This window comes from Electrophorus electricus, chromosome 18 (genome assembly GCF_041902795.1).
Source record: "Electrophorus electricus isolate QZ-2024a chromosome 18, ASM4190279v1, whole genome shotgun sequence".
Lineage (NCBI taxonomy): Eukaryota > Metazoa > Chordata > Actinopteri > Gymnotiformes > Gymnotidae > Electrophorus > Electrophorus electricus.
Genome location: NC_137514.1, coordinates 9,522,011 through 9,540,900, shown reverse-complemented (window position 1 = coordinate 9,540,900; position 18,890 = coordinate 9,522,011). Strand labels below are relative to the sequence as shown.

At 41.0% G+C, this 18,890-nt stretch overlaps 1 protein-coding gene across 3 annotated transcripts in view; it reads right to left on the bottom strand.

Moving 5' to 3' along the window:
• LOC113578497 (FERM and PDZ domain-containing protein 4) overlaps positions 1-18,666 on the bottom strand; it is a 36,458-nt gene extending 17,792 nt beyond the window's left edge. The window contains exons 1-2 of one of the 3 annotated variants that reach the window (XM_027011812.3): positions 18,149-18,666; positions 2,500-2,616 (exon numbers count right to left, since the gene is read on the bottom strand). In XM_027011812.3, coding sequence (XP_026867613.3) covers positions 2,500-2,616; positions 18,149-18,189 — 158 coding nt within the window. In that variant the 5' untranslated portion in view covers positions 18,190-18,666. Of the gene's footprint in view, positions 1-2,499; positions 2,617-9,332; positions 9,614-13,449; positions 13,550-18,148 lie in introns of those variants that run through there. The other 2 variants (XM_081700846.1, XM_081700845.1) reach the window with 2 other exon arrangements.
• Between the last annotated feature and the right edge of the window lie 224 nt (positions 18,667-18,890).

Genomic DNA, 18,890 nt, shown 5'->3' with positions numbered 1-18,890 from the left:
CACTCCTCTCCCATTCCCTTGCAAATCCTCATGTTTATCTGCTGAATCAAGAATGTTTACTTCCTTGGAGGCCCAAGCCCAATATAATGAGCCGGCCTCCAGAGGTCGGCTGTCTTCATGGGGCTTGTGTCAGCAGAATGATGTAACTTTACACTTGGTTTCCATTGGCTGACAGAATGCGCGCGCTGAGTACAAATATTTGTTTGTGGTAGCAGTTCATCAAAATGAAACCCCTGAAACAAATAAAGACTCATTTCCCATCTGACAATCAAATATCTAGCTATATAAAATCTACATTTTGTTAGAGGTGTTGAATTTATTTCAAACACTGGAGCAATTTAAGAACCCAGTGAAAGCCCTGAGTGTAATAAGCAGATAGAAAGGTGTCTCTAAAACTTTCTTTCCTCCAGAAGCTGCCTTCACATGTCCCTTTTACTGCATTGTCTGTGAACGGCAGTCTATTTGACTCCCGCATGTGAGAAGGACAAATTGTGGTAATGACTACTGGGTAACAAATCAATCCGAGAGTGTAAGCAGAGGAGAGGGAGAGGGAGAGAGGGAAAGAGAGACACAGAAAAATAGAGAAGGGGGAGGGGAGAGAAAGGGATTACGGGATAGAACAAAAGGGAGACAGAGAGTAAGGAAGGGACACAGAAAGGTAGGGTGTGAGTGTTTGTTTTAGTGTTGACGGAAATATTTTTAGAGTCACTGGCTCTGCCATGACCCAGTGAGCAGAAGACAATGGCTCCAATGAGAGAACCTTGAGCACTGACTCACTCTTCCTCAACCCCCCCCCCCCCCCCCCCCCCAGGTCACATGCTCCAACATCTCCCGTTCTGCTGCATGCTGCTCTCACCGAGACTGATTACAGGGACCACAGCTTCTAGATACCAGCAACTGGAAACGATACACTGCTCCTGGGAGCCAAACTAATGTTCTTTATATGTACCGTATTGCCTGTCCTGTCTTGCTTAGTGCGTCTCTGACACTTGTCACGTCAGAGGAGCAATTTATGCTGTTTACATCCTCGACTAAGCCCCGTTCAAGTCTCCAGGCCTAAAACCTTATTATAAATAATGTCCTGTTGCCACAATGTCATGTCTTCAGCCAATTTAACAAGCTTACTACCATAGCCTCCAGAACCTAGATAAGATAACGGGATCCTAGGTGAGCTGTAGAGGAGCTGAGGAGCAGTCTAGCATTAAACTGCTCTTGAAACACTTGGTTGGAGTGTGACTGATTCTCCATTTCATGCTCACAGGTTCAGCCATCTAGAGTACTGAGCAAATAGGTGCAGAATGGTCCATTTGAATAGGTGTGGAACGGTCCATTTGAGCTGTTTGCCAGGTGGGATGACTGAGTGCGATGAGAAAGGAGGCGAGAGAAGCATTACACACAGGAAGGTAATCAGTATTCCAGAATGAAGCATGCTTGGAGACCAGCCCTCTCATTGATCTTGTGCTGAGATAGAAATTTGCATACGGTTACAGTAACAGACTGACGTCCACTCGAAGGTGAAAAGCAGGAGACATCTATTTGATACTTTGATAAGGGCTGTGATGTGTATAGAATATCAACTCTGCCCCAGTACTGAACAAACATGCACATACACACATTCACCACGTAGGATCATGCTATAATGAACAAACCGGAGAATGAGATATATCAGTGACAGTGGCAATAGGACAGTACATTGTGATCTGCATGGTAACTGGCAAGCAATAATTTATTGCCTGGCAAAATTATTTATTTTATGTCTACCAAGAGATGAACCACGAAATGCTGCTAAAGCACACAGGTCAACACCATTGTTCAAGTTAAAGCAGAGATGCCAGCAGCAAATGTGTGAAATGTTGCATAAAATTAAATGTACTCTGTGTCAATTACTACAATTCACACACACAGAAACAAATTTCTGATTGCATCATCCATTTAGTAGGTACATGCTAAGAAGATGAGATTTTTCACTCAAAAGGCTTTTGAGACAGTTCTGACTTAATATAATCATGTTTCTCTAACGACATGTACTTTACTTATTCAAATGCAATTAAAGTTCATTATTAATTTACTTCATATGAGTAAATTTACTTGTAAACCCCCTATCACTTAATCAACCAAAACATGACAATCATGCAAAACCTGCTTATACTGTAACACCCCAGAATGATTTAAAGTAGGTTTCCCCATTGTTTGGGTAACATTCCTAGTTAAAGGTAACATTTCACAAGTGTAACCCACTAAGGAGGTATTTCCAATAAATTGTCTGGTGAGTGTACAAACACAGCAAGGGCCTGCAGTAGGACAAGCTTGGGCGGGGAATTCAGTACAGTAAACTTGGACGGTGACTGAACTAGGTGGCGCACTGGAGGGAACTGCTGTAGGAGAAGCTTGGACAGGGACTGGAGCAGGAAGAGTTTGGGTGGGGATGGGGTAGTAGGGGTTTGTCTGGGGACTGGGGCAGGAGGAGCTCTGGGTGGTCACTGGAGGTGAGCAGCTTACTCGCTGGAGCAGTCCCTGGAATCCCATGCCGGGGCCACGTCCCATCCATAGGGTGCCCCCTCGAGCCCGGCCCAGCTGCCTGCAGGGGGAGGCCAGCCCGCTGATTTGTTCTTGTGGCTGCAGTGGAGTGAAGAAGAAAATAACATTGAGTTAGTTGTGACAGTACGGCTAGTACAGACGCACGTCTCCTCACATGAAAAAACTTGACATTGGTCATGAAAAGAGGCAAGAACAGATCCCAGCTTGATGGGTTAAATCAACAGCTAAACTTTACAATCCTCTGGGATGTCTGTGTCTTCTAAGTGAACCTGGTGGTGGAAAGCTACCATTAACCAGAAACGACCAAAGCATGATGCAAAAATGCAGTAACTACAATATTCAATTCCTTCATTACTTCTTCTTACAAACACAATACATATTCTTCCCCTTGAAATGGTGGATATGATACTCTCTCATATTTATCTCTTACTGCGATATCTGTCACCTTGGCACTTCACCATTTCAGCAAATTGCAGTGAACAGAAAACTGGCACACTTGTGACCACAGTTGAAAGGTTAATTAAGTTAACAATGTAATCAAGGCAGTGAGGCTCCACTGCAGTGTCTGACATTGTAAAGATTACAGAGCCATGAAATTGGTTCTCAGCCAGTTACTGGGTCAAGATCAGTTCTCAGTATGACAATACATTCGTTTCACCTGATTCATAAAATCCTTCTCAACATTGCCTTTAGTTCTTACTGTGCCCACACCAAAATTGGATGAAGTTTCATTTATTTATTATTATTATTCAATATTATTATTTTACAATAGGGTGCTGGCATGATCGCTTGACTTTTTTGTGTTTATATGTTTCTATTACCATTTGCACAAGGTCTGTAAAAATCAAGATATGACCATGACTTCATAACTGTTTGTTATATATGAAACATGTTACTTTACAAATGATTATAACTGCCTTCATATATGTATTTTTCCCTATAAACCCCCTTTCAATATAATCAATATAATTTATGAGTTCCTATTTAACACATATATATCTTATTCTTTAAAATGATATGTTTAATATGAAGAATCATATATGTTAAAGAAAGATATAATTTTGGTGTGAAATGTACATGCTAGTTCTATACCACTTATTTATTTTTCCAGTGTGGTTTATGGCATATGTGATTCTTATAGGTTCTACGGATCTACTGACCTAATTGAAATGGGACAAATCTGCTGAAATAGTTTCCCCACATTTTACACAGGAGGTACATACATAGAACTCAGAGAACTTCATGCAAAACTAGTTTAATAAAACACCACGTTAACTAAGAGAATGATGCGAAGTAATGGTGCTAAGCTAATAAGAGACAACAGCAACTAGAAGTAAAAGCAACAAAGAGAAATATACTACAGCTAGTTATTGATGAGTATAAAGTTATGAAGATAGAACTGCAATAAACACATTAGTGTTTCTTTTCAACAAAGGCAGCAGTATTAGTCCATGAACAAAAGAGTTACACAATGCCATTTGGTAACTAGATAATAAGACAGAAATCAATCATGAACCTTAGCCTCAATGCATGCACCTGGTATTACAATGCATCAGTATGAAGCATGAATTACCATTCATAAAGTACACTGCAGCTAGTTATTGCTATGGATAATGCTAAACAGGTACTGCAGCAAATGGCACATTTACATGTCTGTTTAATGAATGCAGTAGACTTACGATGTGCATGCCGCAATGATGTAAAATATATTAAGGTATAAGGCATAAATTGGAACATTAATGACACTGCAGTGCACAGGCACATGCTCTGCAGTGGCTCACTATCATAAGTCTGCAGTTGGAGGACAGGATGCTTTAAGCATGATCTCACAAAATCATTTGGTGAGAAGGGTTCAATATGTTGACATCCTCTGGTACATCTGCACACTGTATTAAGTGTGAGCACTCTCAGCACAACGTGGCGTCCATCCTGCAAGCTCCTGCTGCCCCTCTGTGTCGGTCTCCTGTCCCTGATAGATCCTGGCCTACATAAGCAGTAAATGCCAGCGCCACATCGACTTTAGAGGCTTGCGTTAAGAGAAGCAGGTGATGCAGAGGGCAAGGACCTCCTCTTTTAGCCCCTAATCCTTCTGATTAGTGCGAAAACAAATGCCGTAAAGCATGCTCTGGGTGGGACACGGGAGTGGCAAGTTCCTCCAAATGCAGCTGAAACCCTCAAAATCATTTCCCCTAGCTGGCATGCCAAAGCAAGTCGGATGTTCTGGGAATTTGTGTGTTTATTTATTTCAGCAGGTTAAAGGAGTTTTATCATTTCGCTTATCTGTGATTTCACAGCTCTCTGGATCAGTGTGGTTTGAAGGGGAGCAGCACAATCCTAGGTATCTTAGCTAGTGCATACAACGTTTCTGCAGAGTGCACCAGGTTCCCAGAAAAATCATTGCCCTGTACTGCCCGATGTAGCAAGGTTTTACGATGTCTTATTTGCTATGCACATTAGCATCTTCCCTGAGCTTCAAACCTGTTTTGCTTGGTTCAAATATCCCTTATATTCAGAAGCCAAAAAGGTGAATCATGCGCTTTGTTTTTTTTTGTTTTTTTAAATTTTATTCATTCTAATATGCAGGTTTTTGTGCTGGGCCAATCGGGATCGTCTAATGAAGCCACTGAAACTGTCTTGAGGCTTAACGGCTGTTTCTGCAGCAAATGCTTTGGTAGCTACTGGCTGTTAAATCTAATTCGAGAAGTGATGGATGATTACAAGTCGTCAGTGACATATTGGATTTTAATTTCGTGGCCTCGTTGGGCCGTTAACGCAGCATTTTAGTAATTTTTTAAGGCGCACACGTTTATCGCTATTTGTTAATTTGACGGGCAGAAATAAATGCGCATGCGACAAGGTAGGTGGAGTGGCACACAGGCCGCTGTGACATGTCAGACCTGCTGGTGCAACAGTACTTTTGAACGCATTGGGTCTTAAAACAGTGCTTGCGTCACCATCTCCCTGGACCTGCTCTTAGTGCAAACAGAAGGGCAACACATGATTTTCCTCACTTCAACAGGCACATTAGGTGGTGTCCGATTTCTTACAATATCATTTTGACAAACACAACCCAACTAAAAGTTCTCTCTCCAATTACTAACTAAACGCCTTATTTTTTGTGAATTATTATTATTATTATTATTATTATTATTACTGCTGTTCTCCTAATGTCAGTGGAAGAGTGTTCATTTATAATCTGAACCACCTCTTTCTAGGCCAGTTTAATCTCATTAGACCCGGAAGGTCTCCTTCCAGTGCTATATATTTTGCGTGGCGACACGGTACTTCCCTAACAAGTATGTCTGTTTCCTCATGCGTGAATTTTTGTTTGCGCTGCCATTTTGCACGTTTGCTGCCATGACAAAAAGCCGGCTTTTACAGGGACTGAGAAGAGTTAATCTGATTGAATATTGTAGCGGCATGCCTAACCTCACCTACTGATCATGTATTCAGTCCACCTCTTTTTGTGATATCACTGTCCCAGATTAGTGACTTTGCATCAGATCATGAAAATAGCAAACAACATTTCTGCCACGCCACACACACCTGCACCACGGCCTTATACCCTATTTCTGCACATGCGCTGTGCTTATGAAAATAGTCCTTTACGTTCTATGTTTACTTTTAACAGTTTTATGTGGTTTTATACACATTGATGATCATTCTACATATAAAATGTATTTATGCACATGACACAATTAGGAACAGATTAAGTAATTCAACATTCAACTACTGCCATACCATACTACTGATATCACATCCTTTGGTCAGGAAGCAAAAGCCTTTGATATTGCTCTGAGATTCTCAAGTAACACATCAATATTCTGAAAGAGCTATTGTTAGTCGCTGGAGACCTGAAAAGTTGTGGTCTGAGTGAAATTACCTTCCTCTCTGGCAAAAACAAGGCCCTGCCAAGTGTAATAGTTCAGAGCACTTTGATTTATTTTGCCACATCACTGGTACCATTATAGCCAGCCAGATACCCCCCCCCCCCCCCCCAAAAAAAGTAAATAAAAACAAAGATAGGAAGTGATAAAGTTCAGAGCAGCCCTTCTTGCATCTTTTAGGCTAAAGAATTTAACATGCACCATTAGGTCATACACACCGGGACATGATTATGCCAGAAATTATACATTCTTAACTCTTGTGAAATGTCATATTTCAAGGCTCTAAAATAAAAATAACTAAAAAATATTTTAGAATAACTTGTAAGAGTTAAAACAGTACCTGTAACCACAAATGTTTCCATTATATATCATTTTAACTACAACTACAAATGTATACATTGTATATCATTTTTAAGGAAAACTGATCTTAAATCTTAAAAGCCGTCTTCTAGTGCAGACTGAAGACCCATCTATTTGTGGAATATTTAAATGACCACTGATCCTGTACCTATATTGAGTAACTGAAACTCTAGTACTTATTGTAGGGTAATGTTTATTGCCCTTATATTTGTCTGTTATAGAGTTTATGTGTTTTGCACTTCTAGGCATCAGCATTGATCCCTGTATTCCAACAGCATTCTAGTTCAATGGCATCTTATACTCTAACCTATTATACTGGCCAGGATGCATTCTATGAGTAAATGATAAAGCACTTTTGTATGTTGCTCTGGATAATGTAAATTAAATGTAAATGTTGTTGTATGGTAGATCTAATGATGCCTAAACAAACAAAAATAATAATAAAATGTATAAATAAAAAGAAATAAAATCACCAATACACTACACCAATACAATAACATCGTTAACACTGCTTGGCCTGTCCACTATGAGGCAAGTGCCATGTGAAAAAAGCACCATCATATTGTGCCAACCCAGTTTCTGGTGTGAGGGCAACGCTTTGGAGCTTCTTCCAGATTGACAAATGCAATTATCATTATACACAAAACCTAGTTGACTGCTGTGGGCCCTCAACAGGAACAAACCGGAGACGCACAATGCCAAGGCAATATATTTGGCACAGATTTTCAGGTGGGACCTTTTGAAACTCTTTCAGATAAACTGTCATTTTTAGTAATAAAAATAATGATTATTCCTTATTTATGAGCACTTCTTTCTTTTAAAAGAAGGTGCGAAAATGAGTCAACAATGGGCAAAAAAAAAAACAAATTATAAGACACAGGATTATGCAATTATGCCTCTTACAGATAATGGCCATTTTAGCATTCAGAGTAAAATGATCTTCAAAGCTATTTGGTGGCTAGTGCATCAGCTGGTTGGCTAAATGCTATCAGCAGACATGATCCCAAGGTTCTTTGTTGTGCTGGTGCTTTGTAAAGCTTCTTGATGTTTAGGACCTACACAACCCTTTCTGTTGTTTATTGGGTCAGTGTGCAGCTGCTGCAAAGCTTTGTCATTCTTGTGTAGTTTGAATTTTGCACTTTTTGTCTTTTCATTCCTCATTTTTATGCTGTTTAGGGGTTAGGTTGGGGGGGGGGTGTAATCTCACTTGTTTGTTTGCAAGTCTTCAGATTTGCATTTGTAGCTTGCTCGCACACAAATGAGACTTGATTAAATGGAAGCTAGGCAACAAAGGAAGGCACCTTAACTGCACAGTCAAGACCCACAGGTCTCTTATGTTTCCCAGACACGACTCAAAATATTGATCAGAAAAGCACACAAGTAAATCTACTGTCATAAATCTATTGCAGTTCCCTCTTGCTATTACACTACATTTATAGCAGGTCAGAAGTTGCAGTGCCAATATGAAAATTGATGAAAACACATGAAGAATTACATTCACCACAATATGAAACATGCAGAAAACAACAGAGCAAAAATAACTACACTAGCCTACACTAACTGTGCTGTGGGAATTTTGTTGAATGCTTAGAGTCATGTCTACTGCAGTAGTGCACAGCTTCATGAGTATTAAGGAGTGTGGATCCAGCTGAGTGCTTTGGCTGGATATCAGTGTGTTTCAGGCACTGCAGCATGTCACAGGACTGTTTGTCAGCCCATCCTCCATGCACCGGTGCTTCCTGCTACAACAGCTTTAAAGTTAGTGAGAGAGAGAGAGAGAGAGAGAGAGAGAAACCTGCATCCAAAACCTTATCCTAGTGCCCCCCCTCCTTTTCCTCCTCTCTCTCCAGATCATGAGCCCCAGCTGAACCCATTTAGCACCATGCAGAGGCAGTGAAGCTTTGGAGCCTCGTGACTGCATTCAGAGATACTGCCATTACATTCTGAATAACAATCAACCTAAATGACACCCCCATCCCCCATCCTGCACACAGAGCAACAGCAAGGGAACAGCCGGTTAAAGGGAACTTCAGTTATAGAGCAGAGGTGAGCCTGATCTCTGCACCTCTGTCAAAACCTTTTCAGCAGGAAAAGAACAGAAGTGCTGCATTAAAAAAAAACAACCCAACCTCTCTTAGGTCCCTGTGTGTGGCATTTGTTCAGTTCACCTGTCAAATGTGGTGACCTTTCAGAACTGCTGGTCCTTTTAAAACTTTGCATTTACATCAAGTTGCCTTGCATTATTCATTGACAAAGAGGGTCCATGCTGTAAAACTTGCAATGTGGGTGGCGGGCTTGTACGCGGGGAGGGTGGGGGGTGGGGGTGGTATTTTGGTCCACTGACAGCTAACAAAGTGTTGCAGTGTTGCCACGTCACTTCAGATGTCCATGACCCTCTTTCGCCTGAGATTGCCTTCCCCGGACTGCTATAAATGATTTAAACACAATTAGATGGGGTGCAAGGCATGACCACAGACAGCACCTTGTCCCAAGAGCCTTTGCACCACCCACACTAACCGCATGATGTTGATTGGTTGTTTCACCAACCTGTCTCAGTTGCAGCACCTTCTGTCCCAGAGCTCACCGAGCCTCCCAACTCCGCCCTCGGTCAGTCTAGGCTGATGGGTAAATGCGAAATGTGGGCAGTTTCCAGATCATTTGGACTGAGCAGAAGGGAGTCATAAATAAAGCATATTCACTTTGACAGAAAATGTTTGGATTTGTGTGTGCCCTGGGTTTTAGGTGCGGAGCTCCGGGCAAGTTCCTGGGAAGATGGGCTTGGGCTCTTCCACTAATACAGCTCAGGAGGCTTCACTCTTAGGAGGGCCCTGTCTTTTGGGGAGAGAGAGGGAGACAGGGGTGATGTTGGGTTACTTGGGTGATGTTCACAGCAGTGAAGGGAGTGTTATTTGAGTAAGGAAATGGTTTGCGGGTATTCCACGGCCATTGTAAAACTGACAGGTGATTACTTTGAATTCTCTCTCTAATCACTGATGATGTAATTTTAACACTACAGTCAAGAGATTTTTGGCCACACTATTGAAGACCAGAGAGAACAGAACAGAGCAATAATAATCAGATTAAATAATTATTCTTTCACTGCAGTACAGGGAAGGCCCAAAGTCAGTATACCCTACAGTTTGAGAAATGTAGTTTTTATAACACTGCTGCCCACCTCTGCTTAGTTGGCAGATTGACAATCAGTTTGGTTTGGTTTTTACAACTGCATGGAAATTTCAAGATTATTGTTCCACACTCTGTGCCTTGTGCACCAAATGACTAAAATACACAATCAATAAATACAGAGCAGGGAAACCCATGTCAGTGTGCTTTGGGCAACTGCACTGGTTACTGCATTCTGTTCTGCTCCAAAAGGACATAAGCAGATTCCAGAGTGGCTTCACTGATAGCAGACTTCTAGCTGCTCTCACTCGCTGTTAGGCAGTACTATCCGTATGTGTACATGACAGTGTTGTTTGCTCTCTGATGAATGGTTTATGATGATGCAACAAATCGATTTTCATGCATCCGTACTTAGATATATACACACACTTGTCACTGTATTTGATAAATTAAGCCCACCATATCTCCGTTGCCTAAACCATCCTCATGAGCCACAGAGAACATGCTGTGCTAAAACAAAGATGAATGGATTTTGAATGTTCCCTACGACATTATGGTAAAAGTCATTGGCTTAATTTTATATATTACACAGCATTGTTCAGAGGTACTAGCATAACCTGTTTTGACATTTATTTGAAAAATTGCTCAACACTGCATTGCGTCCTTTGCCTTGCTTCCCACATCCAGACATAAAGCTTTTGTGCATGGACGTGCTGATGCTCTGGAGGCTATCATAAATTCCTGTCCTCCCAGCATGTTGCCCGAGTCACTCCTCAGCTGTGTGGCCTTTTGCCAGCTGACAACAGCAAAAACAAAAACTCATTCATGTCATGCCCTGCTGACCATCAAAAGCGCCAACTGGCCAGAGGTCGACACGGCACTGTGGCGCTCAAAGGTGAAATCACACCATGCAGGCCTGTCCACAAAGCCGTCGCTTTCATTCTCAAGTGGTGGGCTTTTAAAAGACCTTAGACGATGACACTGCAGACTGTCCTCACTGTGTATCTGTCTGTGTGTGTAATGTGGGTTCATAACAGCTGGCAAAGAGCCCACTACCCAATGCAGCAGAACAGCGTGTCCCAGCAAGCTGAGAGAGAGAGAGATAGATATGCACTTGGTTCAATTCACCTTATTGTTGAACAGTGCAGGTCTCAGTCTGAAAGAAAACACCCCAGTGATAAGACTAGAAATGATGGTAGAGTTGTTAGCTAACACAAAGTTCTCATCATTTGACATACATACAGACTTTTAAAAAAGTTTTAAAAGTTTCAGTTAACTGGCATCACCAGAAGCATAACACCACCACTCAGAATAAATTACTGTTTATTGTTTAGATATGTCATTTAAGTCATATGGCGTCCATACTGATGATAACCTAATGAATAAAAAAACCTGCTAGCTACATTTAGCCCTTTGGTTTATCCAATTGTTTATGGTTTATCCACTTAGGAACCTTTCCCAACCTCAGATGGTTTTGAATGGCCAGCTAGGGGCCATCGTGGCTAATAGCATTAATGTGGCTAAAACGGCCATCATAATATCCTCACTGAGCAAATTTGTCAGCTGGAGTGCGGTACATCTACATGACTATTAAAAATACAAAAAGAAAAAAAAGAGGGTGGTGTAGCGGTGGTAGTTACTGATCATCTTGAGACACTTTGAACACGACGCCACGTTAACATGTTTGATATGCACTTGCGCTTCACCTGTGTCTGGGACTTCCTGTGAACAGCTTGTGGAAACTAAATTTTCTCCCAGCAGTTAATAGTCAACTTCCAAAGGGCTATATATTTCAGTATAAGTGCAGGAGAGAACAGAGGAGCCAGTTGACAGAACGGGTAAAAATTTCCCTTTTCATGATAAATCAAAACAAAGATACCAATAACGACAACATAAGGCAACCTAATAGATGATTTCTCATGAACCGCTAAAGTTAACTGAGCGAATTACGAGGCGGTATTTTTGGCACGTGAGGTGCACGTTAGGAATGCAGAATGGCTGCATTGCTGTTGTACGAGCAGCCAGAGGGATTTTGCGGTGTGGAAAGGAAGTGTGGGTGGCCAGGGCAGAAACCCCCAGGGCATCGGATATCACAGTTCCAGCACGGGACTGGGCTGTATTGATTGTGGGGCGCACCCCAATCATACACAGGTTTATGCAGTATCAAATCCAATCAAATCCCAGCATGCATTCAGAGCTATACCAGTCATTCCAGTGTGCAAGCCTTGTGAACTGTCACATGTGCAGCATTTGTATTTGTAGCAGCTTGGTATAGGCATTGGAGATAATATTGCAGTGCTAAATAGGACACCCACAACACAATGATGCTCTCTCAGTCTGGACAGGCCTATCATGTAAATGTGAGGTATCTATTACATGAGGTACAGTAATAAACCCTTGTGTGGACAGCCTACACAATTAAAAAGTGTAGGCTATGAACAGTCATCGTCTCCAAAGATGCTGAGATGAAGGGGACTTTGGAAGAATATTACTATATTTGGGATGCATTACATTTGAGTTAACAAGGAAACGAAGGTTGTCAGGTCTTGGTAAAGTGTGGGGCCTATGGGGGGATTTCGCTGTCCATATTTTGCTTCAGGAGGAAAAACACTGTCATTGTCAAAGATTCTCTGTGAATCTGTTAGTGTCGCTGACAGATTGTTCCCTTCACATCTACTGGGAACTGTTAAAGAGAAAGTCAGCCACAGTAACGTTTCACAGAGAAATAACTGATTTCACAAGCAGCTGCCAATTCCCCCCAAGCAAATATTGCATACCAAAAAAGTGAGAATTAAATGTGAGTTGTCCTTCAAAAAATTATATTAATTGGGGAAACTCAGTTAACCAAAAGCACTTTTCTATATTTAGTACACTACACAAAAGTACAAACTAAAAAGCATATCAGCATAGTTACTTTTGTTGGGAATTAGCTAAAAATATATTTTAACAATTGTGCTCAGCTATACACACAGTTTCACCTCGAAGTCCTGCTTAAAAACTGAGGTTGATTTCATTCAGACGCATCACTCCTTTGAAATTTCCTGTATTATAAACAATAACAAATCAGAAACAGTCACAGATATGAACATCTATTCTAAATGACTACTTGGACACACATCTGCCCTGTGATATTGATTTTGCTATTAAATTAGTCATAAAAGAAAAGCCAATTTTAGAAAAGCCAATGCCATTATTTAAAAAGAAAATGCAGTGTGAATGTACTTGTAAGTCACATTAGTAATTTAACTTGTTTTTGCCTACCATACAGCGCAAACCTAAGGTGAATTAAGATTTATTAGAGGATCTGTAATGTCGTTCTTTGTTGTCTAAGATCTCAATGCTGTCTTTGATATCATTAACCATAAAACTTTATCTGACCTGTTGTATAACCGAGTTGGCCTCTCTGACTCTCTGAGTCTTTGATAGGTTCAGATCTTGCTTTAGTAGTTGTAAATTGTGGATGGTTGTGTTAGGATGCATCCTGCAGTAAAAGCTCATGTTTGTGTTGTAGTGTTCAATATTGTGGTGAGGTCATTTATACTCAGAGTATAGGCACAGGTCAACAGATCTCAAGGTCAACTGAAGTTTGGGTCATCTCACATCCAAGTCCAAAGTTATAGGTTCTTCTTGTGTCTTCAGTGTGGTTTAGCTGGGACATACATAAATAAATTAAGATATGTTACAGAAAGAGAGTGATTTTAAATTAATTTATGGGTAGTTTTGCAAAGGCACACTTTGATTGTTAATGTTGAAACAGTTGTTTACCTGTTGACAAAGATAGAGCACACAAAATTCTGTCAAAATCCAAGTTAAAGTCTGATACTCATTAACTCAATGTAAGTCTAAAGACATAGACAAGTTATGACATTTGTGATCTTGTTGTTAGGTATGTAACATCTCTTTTCATAGCACAGATACCATTAATCTGTGGATGTCTTAATACTTTTCTGCAAAAAAAGGTATTGGGGAGTTTCTGTTTACTGGAAATGAAGCACAGAAAAAAGTTGTCTTTCTGTACAAAAATTTTTATTTTAAAAAATAATTTCTCTATATAAAAATATCTAAATGTATAAGGTCTTTCTTCTCTGTAAAGGCCAAATATGACACCAGTTGTTTAGGAGTTGTGAGTAATATCAATAGAATGGTATACTATCACCAATGTCCGAGCCATTCTCTCCATATACATAAATAAGACATAAATCCATAAATACAACATAAATAAAAACTTACATGCCATTATTTTCAAATCACACATGTGCACGGTCATATTGCACACTTTAAATATCCCCTTCCTTAAAAGTGATGTTAGGATTATTTCACTAGTTTAAACAGCCTGTGAAACACTTTTAACGGCATGTGAAAGCAAAATATGCCTTCACATCTGGCCACTAATTGAGGGAATGGAACATCTGTTCCTGGTAGACCACAGTGATTACAGGGATAATGCACAGCACATTAAGGATCTGTGCACAAAAGCATTCAGCAGTTGCATGCCACAAGCATGACAGGACTGATATGGTTCAAAGAACCACACAGTGCTTTATATACAGGGCAAAGAGAAATATTTTGGGAGGCTTATAAAGCCCTGAACACTGGTCTGGGATCAGCTTTCCTTGAAAAAACCCCCAACAACCTTAACCTTTGAAATAGAAAACTGCAAATCAGCAGTTTTGCAAGCTCTGTCAGCATTCACATTCATACATGCATTAGCATCTGTCCTGACCTTTATTTGCTTGCCATGAGCACCCTTCAGGCCACAGTTGTTTAGACCAGTGATAACATCTAGAGTAGAAGAAATATGTTCATTGCAATTCTTAGCTAAGTAAAGGAGATCAAGGGCAATTGATGAATGAAGGCCTAATATATGGATTCTTCTGCTGTTTGGTTTTGGGGCATTCCACATCCGGTAGTGCCTTGCAGCTAATTCCTCCCAATTTGGATGTCTCAATTATTAGTCTTGTATCCGCAGATTATATCTAGTTTCAAACAAGCACACTCTTTGGTGAAATTTGAGTATGGGAGGTACAATCGGCTTGAGAGATTCTCTATACCACAGGGTCCAGCAGTTGACCTCAACCTTGCTTCCTGGGTCTGGGGTGGAGTGTGAGACAGATGGTGAAGGCATTGTACTACTCAGTGAGTGGAACCCACTCAGCAAACAAAAATGATGCTTAAAGTAGAAAGAACAATACTTGCATGCTAGAAATACATTGACAAAAGAAGCAAATCTGCTCTTCCCAAAAAGAGTTTTGCCAGACCACCTGGCCTAAAAAAAAAAAGATTTTTGCTGAAAGACTGAATATGTAAATGTGCATACATTATAAATCTAGCAAGGCACATTTTAATCTAGTTAACATTAGCTAGCAAGCAGTGAGTGATAGGAATACCCATATACTTGCCATGTTGGTTTCCAAAAGAGCCCACCTCCACATCATTTGGCTATAATTGCAGCAAGTTAGTTAAAGTCGAATTTCATGTGGTGGTGTGTACTTGAAATATTATTGTCATTATGTAAATGAAGTGGTTCAAGAATATACTGAGTCATCTACCCATTTTTGAAAGGTGCATAAACAAAATATCATGTTTAAAATTTACTGTGAGCTGTGGCTCTAACTAACAATTAAGAAGTGCAAGGAATACTAATATCATTAGCTTGTAACATGACAGCATGCCTCCAAGTGCCAAAGCATCCTTCTCAGCAATAAGAGACAGAAGACCACTCAAATTCTGTTTTTTTTTTTTGAAGAGTTCCAAGATTTTGCTTCACATGTTGACACAGCATGAAAGATGTTGTGCACTGCTCCAGTAAAACCATCCTTGTCTGTTTGTGTTGTTGTAAACCACTCACTACAGGAATAGAAAAACCTTCCAGAGTACCCAAAATAAAATAAACTTTTCAGAGTAACTTGAACTGAAGTAACTTTTCAGCTACTATGCCCAACATTAGTGTTCACCACTAGTCAAGGGACCTTAGAACTTGCAGCTGTCAGGTTCGAGGGTGGTTCCCTGTAGCACTGAGCCCAAGTATCAAAACGATTGTGGAGTGAAGACTCATTCTGGTGGGGCTAGTGCTGAATTCTCTAAATTGATGGCCGAATTCAAACAACGTTCCTTGTTATTTCAGTTCAGCTGAGCTGCAGGCCCGAACAGACAATTCTGGGGTCTGCCAATTAGCGTTAGTAATTAGTAAACACACAGACAGGGCAAACCCTCAGAAAGCCAGTTAGCTTTTCTCCACTAAAAAGGGGCAGATTTCCAATGGGGGGGGGGGGGGGGGGGGGCACAAAAACAAAACAAAAAAAAACATATGTATGTGTGTGTTTAGCAAATATTACATGCCAATCAAAATACCATGTATCATGGTTAGGTTATACTATTAGTGTGAGAAATAACACGTACTGGTTTACTGATGCATCTCACAGATTCATTAAGCCATGGTCTAGAGAGTGACTTTAACATGGAAGTGCATATATGATGCGTCATTGTTAGCCAAGCTGAATGTAAATGACCAGATGAGTATACTGCATAGCACAAATCATGCTTTCTCACAGCATTTGCCTGATTGACAATTTTTTATCAGATATACAAAACTCTTTTGTGACAAGTCTGGTCCCTGCACCCCCACAACCCCCCCACCCAGAAAAAAACCCCTAGAATGTTACTATTCCCTTTACACTGCAAAGACTATCACACTTTGTCTTAAAAACAATTCTGGATATGAGTGCTCTTCGACAATACCAATGGATAGATTTTACATAACTAAATGTGTAATAATAAATGTGACATCAGCACACTGTTTAACCTTGATAAGATCAGAATGTTATACCAGGCCCAACCTCACAGTCCTCCACAAAATGTGGGTGTGCAATGTGCTTTATTTAAATCACACAAGTATGTAATATGTTAATGTCCCTCTAAGTGTAAACAACAAATGACACTCAATAGTCTAAGCACATTGCCTAAAACCATGATCATGTGAGAAGATATGTAAATCTAGTATCAATATTTCATACCTTAAATTAATCACGGTCTTCCAGTTTTGTGAAAGTCTAAAACATAACAATGTTTAAACTCTGGACTGGACCAGATTCAGTGGAATTAAAAATGATGACCCAGCTATTCAACCTGCACTGTCTGAACAGAGCAGAAACAGTCTTAGTAGCGATTTCCACATGTGCACGATCCTAACCAGGGTGAATTCAATGAAATATCCAATCTCTGCACACATACATGATAGTAATATTTCTTGCAGACAAGCAGAAAAATGCAAATAAGTTTCCTGTATTTTTAAAGCTCTCTATTCAAAGCCATAGCAACCTTTAGAACCAGGAAACATAATACAATGTCCCCATTTCTGTCATTCAAGCTCCTCTCGAGAGCACTTAAAAATCCCTGAGACATTTTTACCATTCACATCAGGCCATATTTCGTGTGTTGTTGTGGAAGCTGTCCTTTGCTGTTCTTATTCTCCCACCCCTCTAGTAGACAGCCGTGCAGCGGGATGCTCATCCAGTGGGTGAGGTGAGCCCAGGGGCCAGCGGCCATCACAGGCCTAAATCTCTTAGGAGGATTATCTGGCCTCAGATCAAGCACATGTTGTCACAGAAAGGCTGCCATGGTGCTGTGGGGCTGTTAGCCAGCAAAAATGATTTTCTATTCCGGGGCCCAGAGAGACAAACAGTAATCTTTGTTGTCGGACTACCAATGTAGTGGATACAATTTAAGAGGTTGAGAGCTGTTCAGTAAAATGATCTGCCTTCTGTCTCTAAAGCAACTGTATTTCAAGCCACATTTTTATGGGATTCCAAGCAAACAAAAAAGGCCCAGTTTCCAGTCAGTATTAAAATTATATTTACACATCCGTTTAATGTTTCCTCTAATTCCCCATATTAATGTAACTCAGTGAATTATTTCTTTCATTCTTTTACCTCAATATTTGTAAATAGTAAGCTGTCATTTATTTTTCAATCAGGTCTATTCCATCATGCCTCTCTGTCCATCTCTCAAGTGAGCACCCCCTAGCCTCTCACACTTGGCCTGGGTTAGCTCTTTACTTTGGATCACTTATGCAAACTCAGTCTCAGCCAAGAAGTGCTGACTGGGCTCCTCAATACCTTAAGACATCTCAAATACTCTGCATATCTGACCAACCACTGACATGTGCTTTGTATGCTTAAATCTCTCCCTGATCTCCTGACCTCTAGAGAGAAAAAAAAAAAAACTATATAGGTTGCACTCACCCTGACAGTTTACCCATCTTTGAGAATCCAAACACATCCATGCGATCCTCTGGACAGTCTTGCCTGTGGCCTGAAACTGTGATAGCAAAGCTCTCTGTGAATCCAGATGTGGTTCCAAAACCTTATTGCCACCCTTGACTCCAAATTACAAATTTGCTCAACTCTCCACTGTCACCTTTGACCAGGTGGCCAGATACTCGGATTAGAAACAAGAGTGATCCAGAAAAACCAAATAGAATTCAGCGGCAGAGTTTGCACCGAAGGGGATCGGACCCCACGCTGAGGAACTAGATCCAGTGGAGCAGGGCCAGGCAATCCAATCCGACTGTGCACCCATGAAAAGAGCCCCGTGGCGCTAGCCCTGCTGGAGGCTCTGTCCGGATGCCTCCTTCATAGGCAGCGCAGTGAAACCCAGCATCTGTCCTGCTCCCATCAGCAGCGGCGGGGAGAGGAGCCGGAGCTGTGCGCCGCTGACAGAGGCTTTGAATAAATACCATGAGAGACGGCGCGGGAGAGAGAGAGAGAGAGAGAGAGAGAGAGAGAGAGAGAGAGAGAGAGACGGGGAGGGGGGAGAGAGAAAATGATAGAGAGAGAGAGAAGAGAGAGAGAGAGAGCAGGCAGAGGAGGGGAAGAAGGGAAAGGAGGAGGAGGGACCACGAATCACCATCAACAGATGCTGCCGTGCACTCGCTCCGTCACTCGAGCTGAGATGAATGCTGACTTGCTCTCCCCAGCGAGCCCT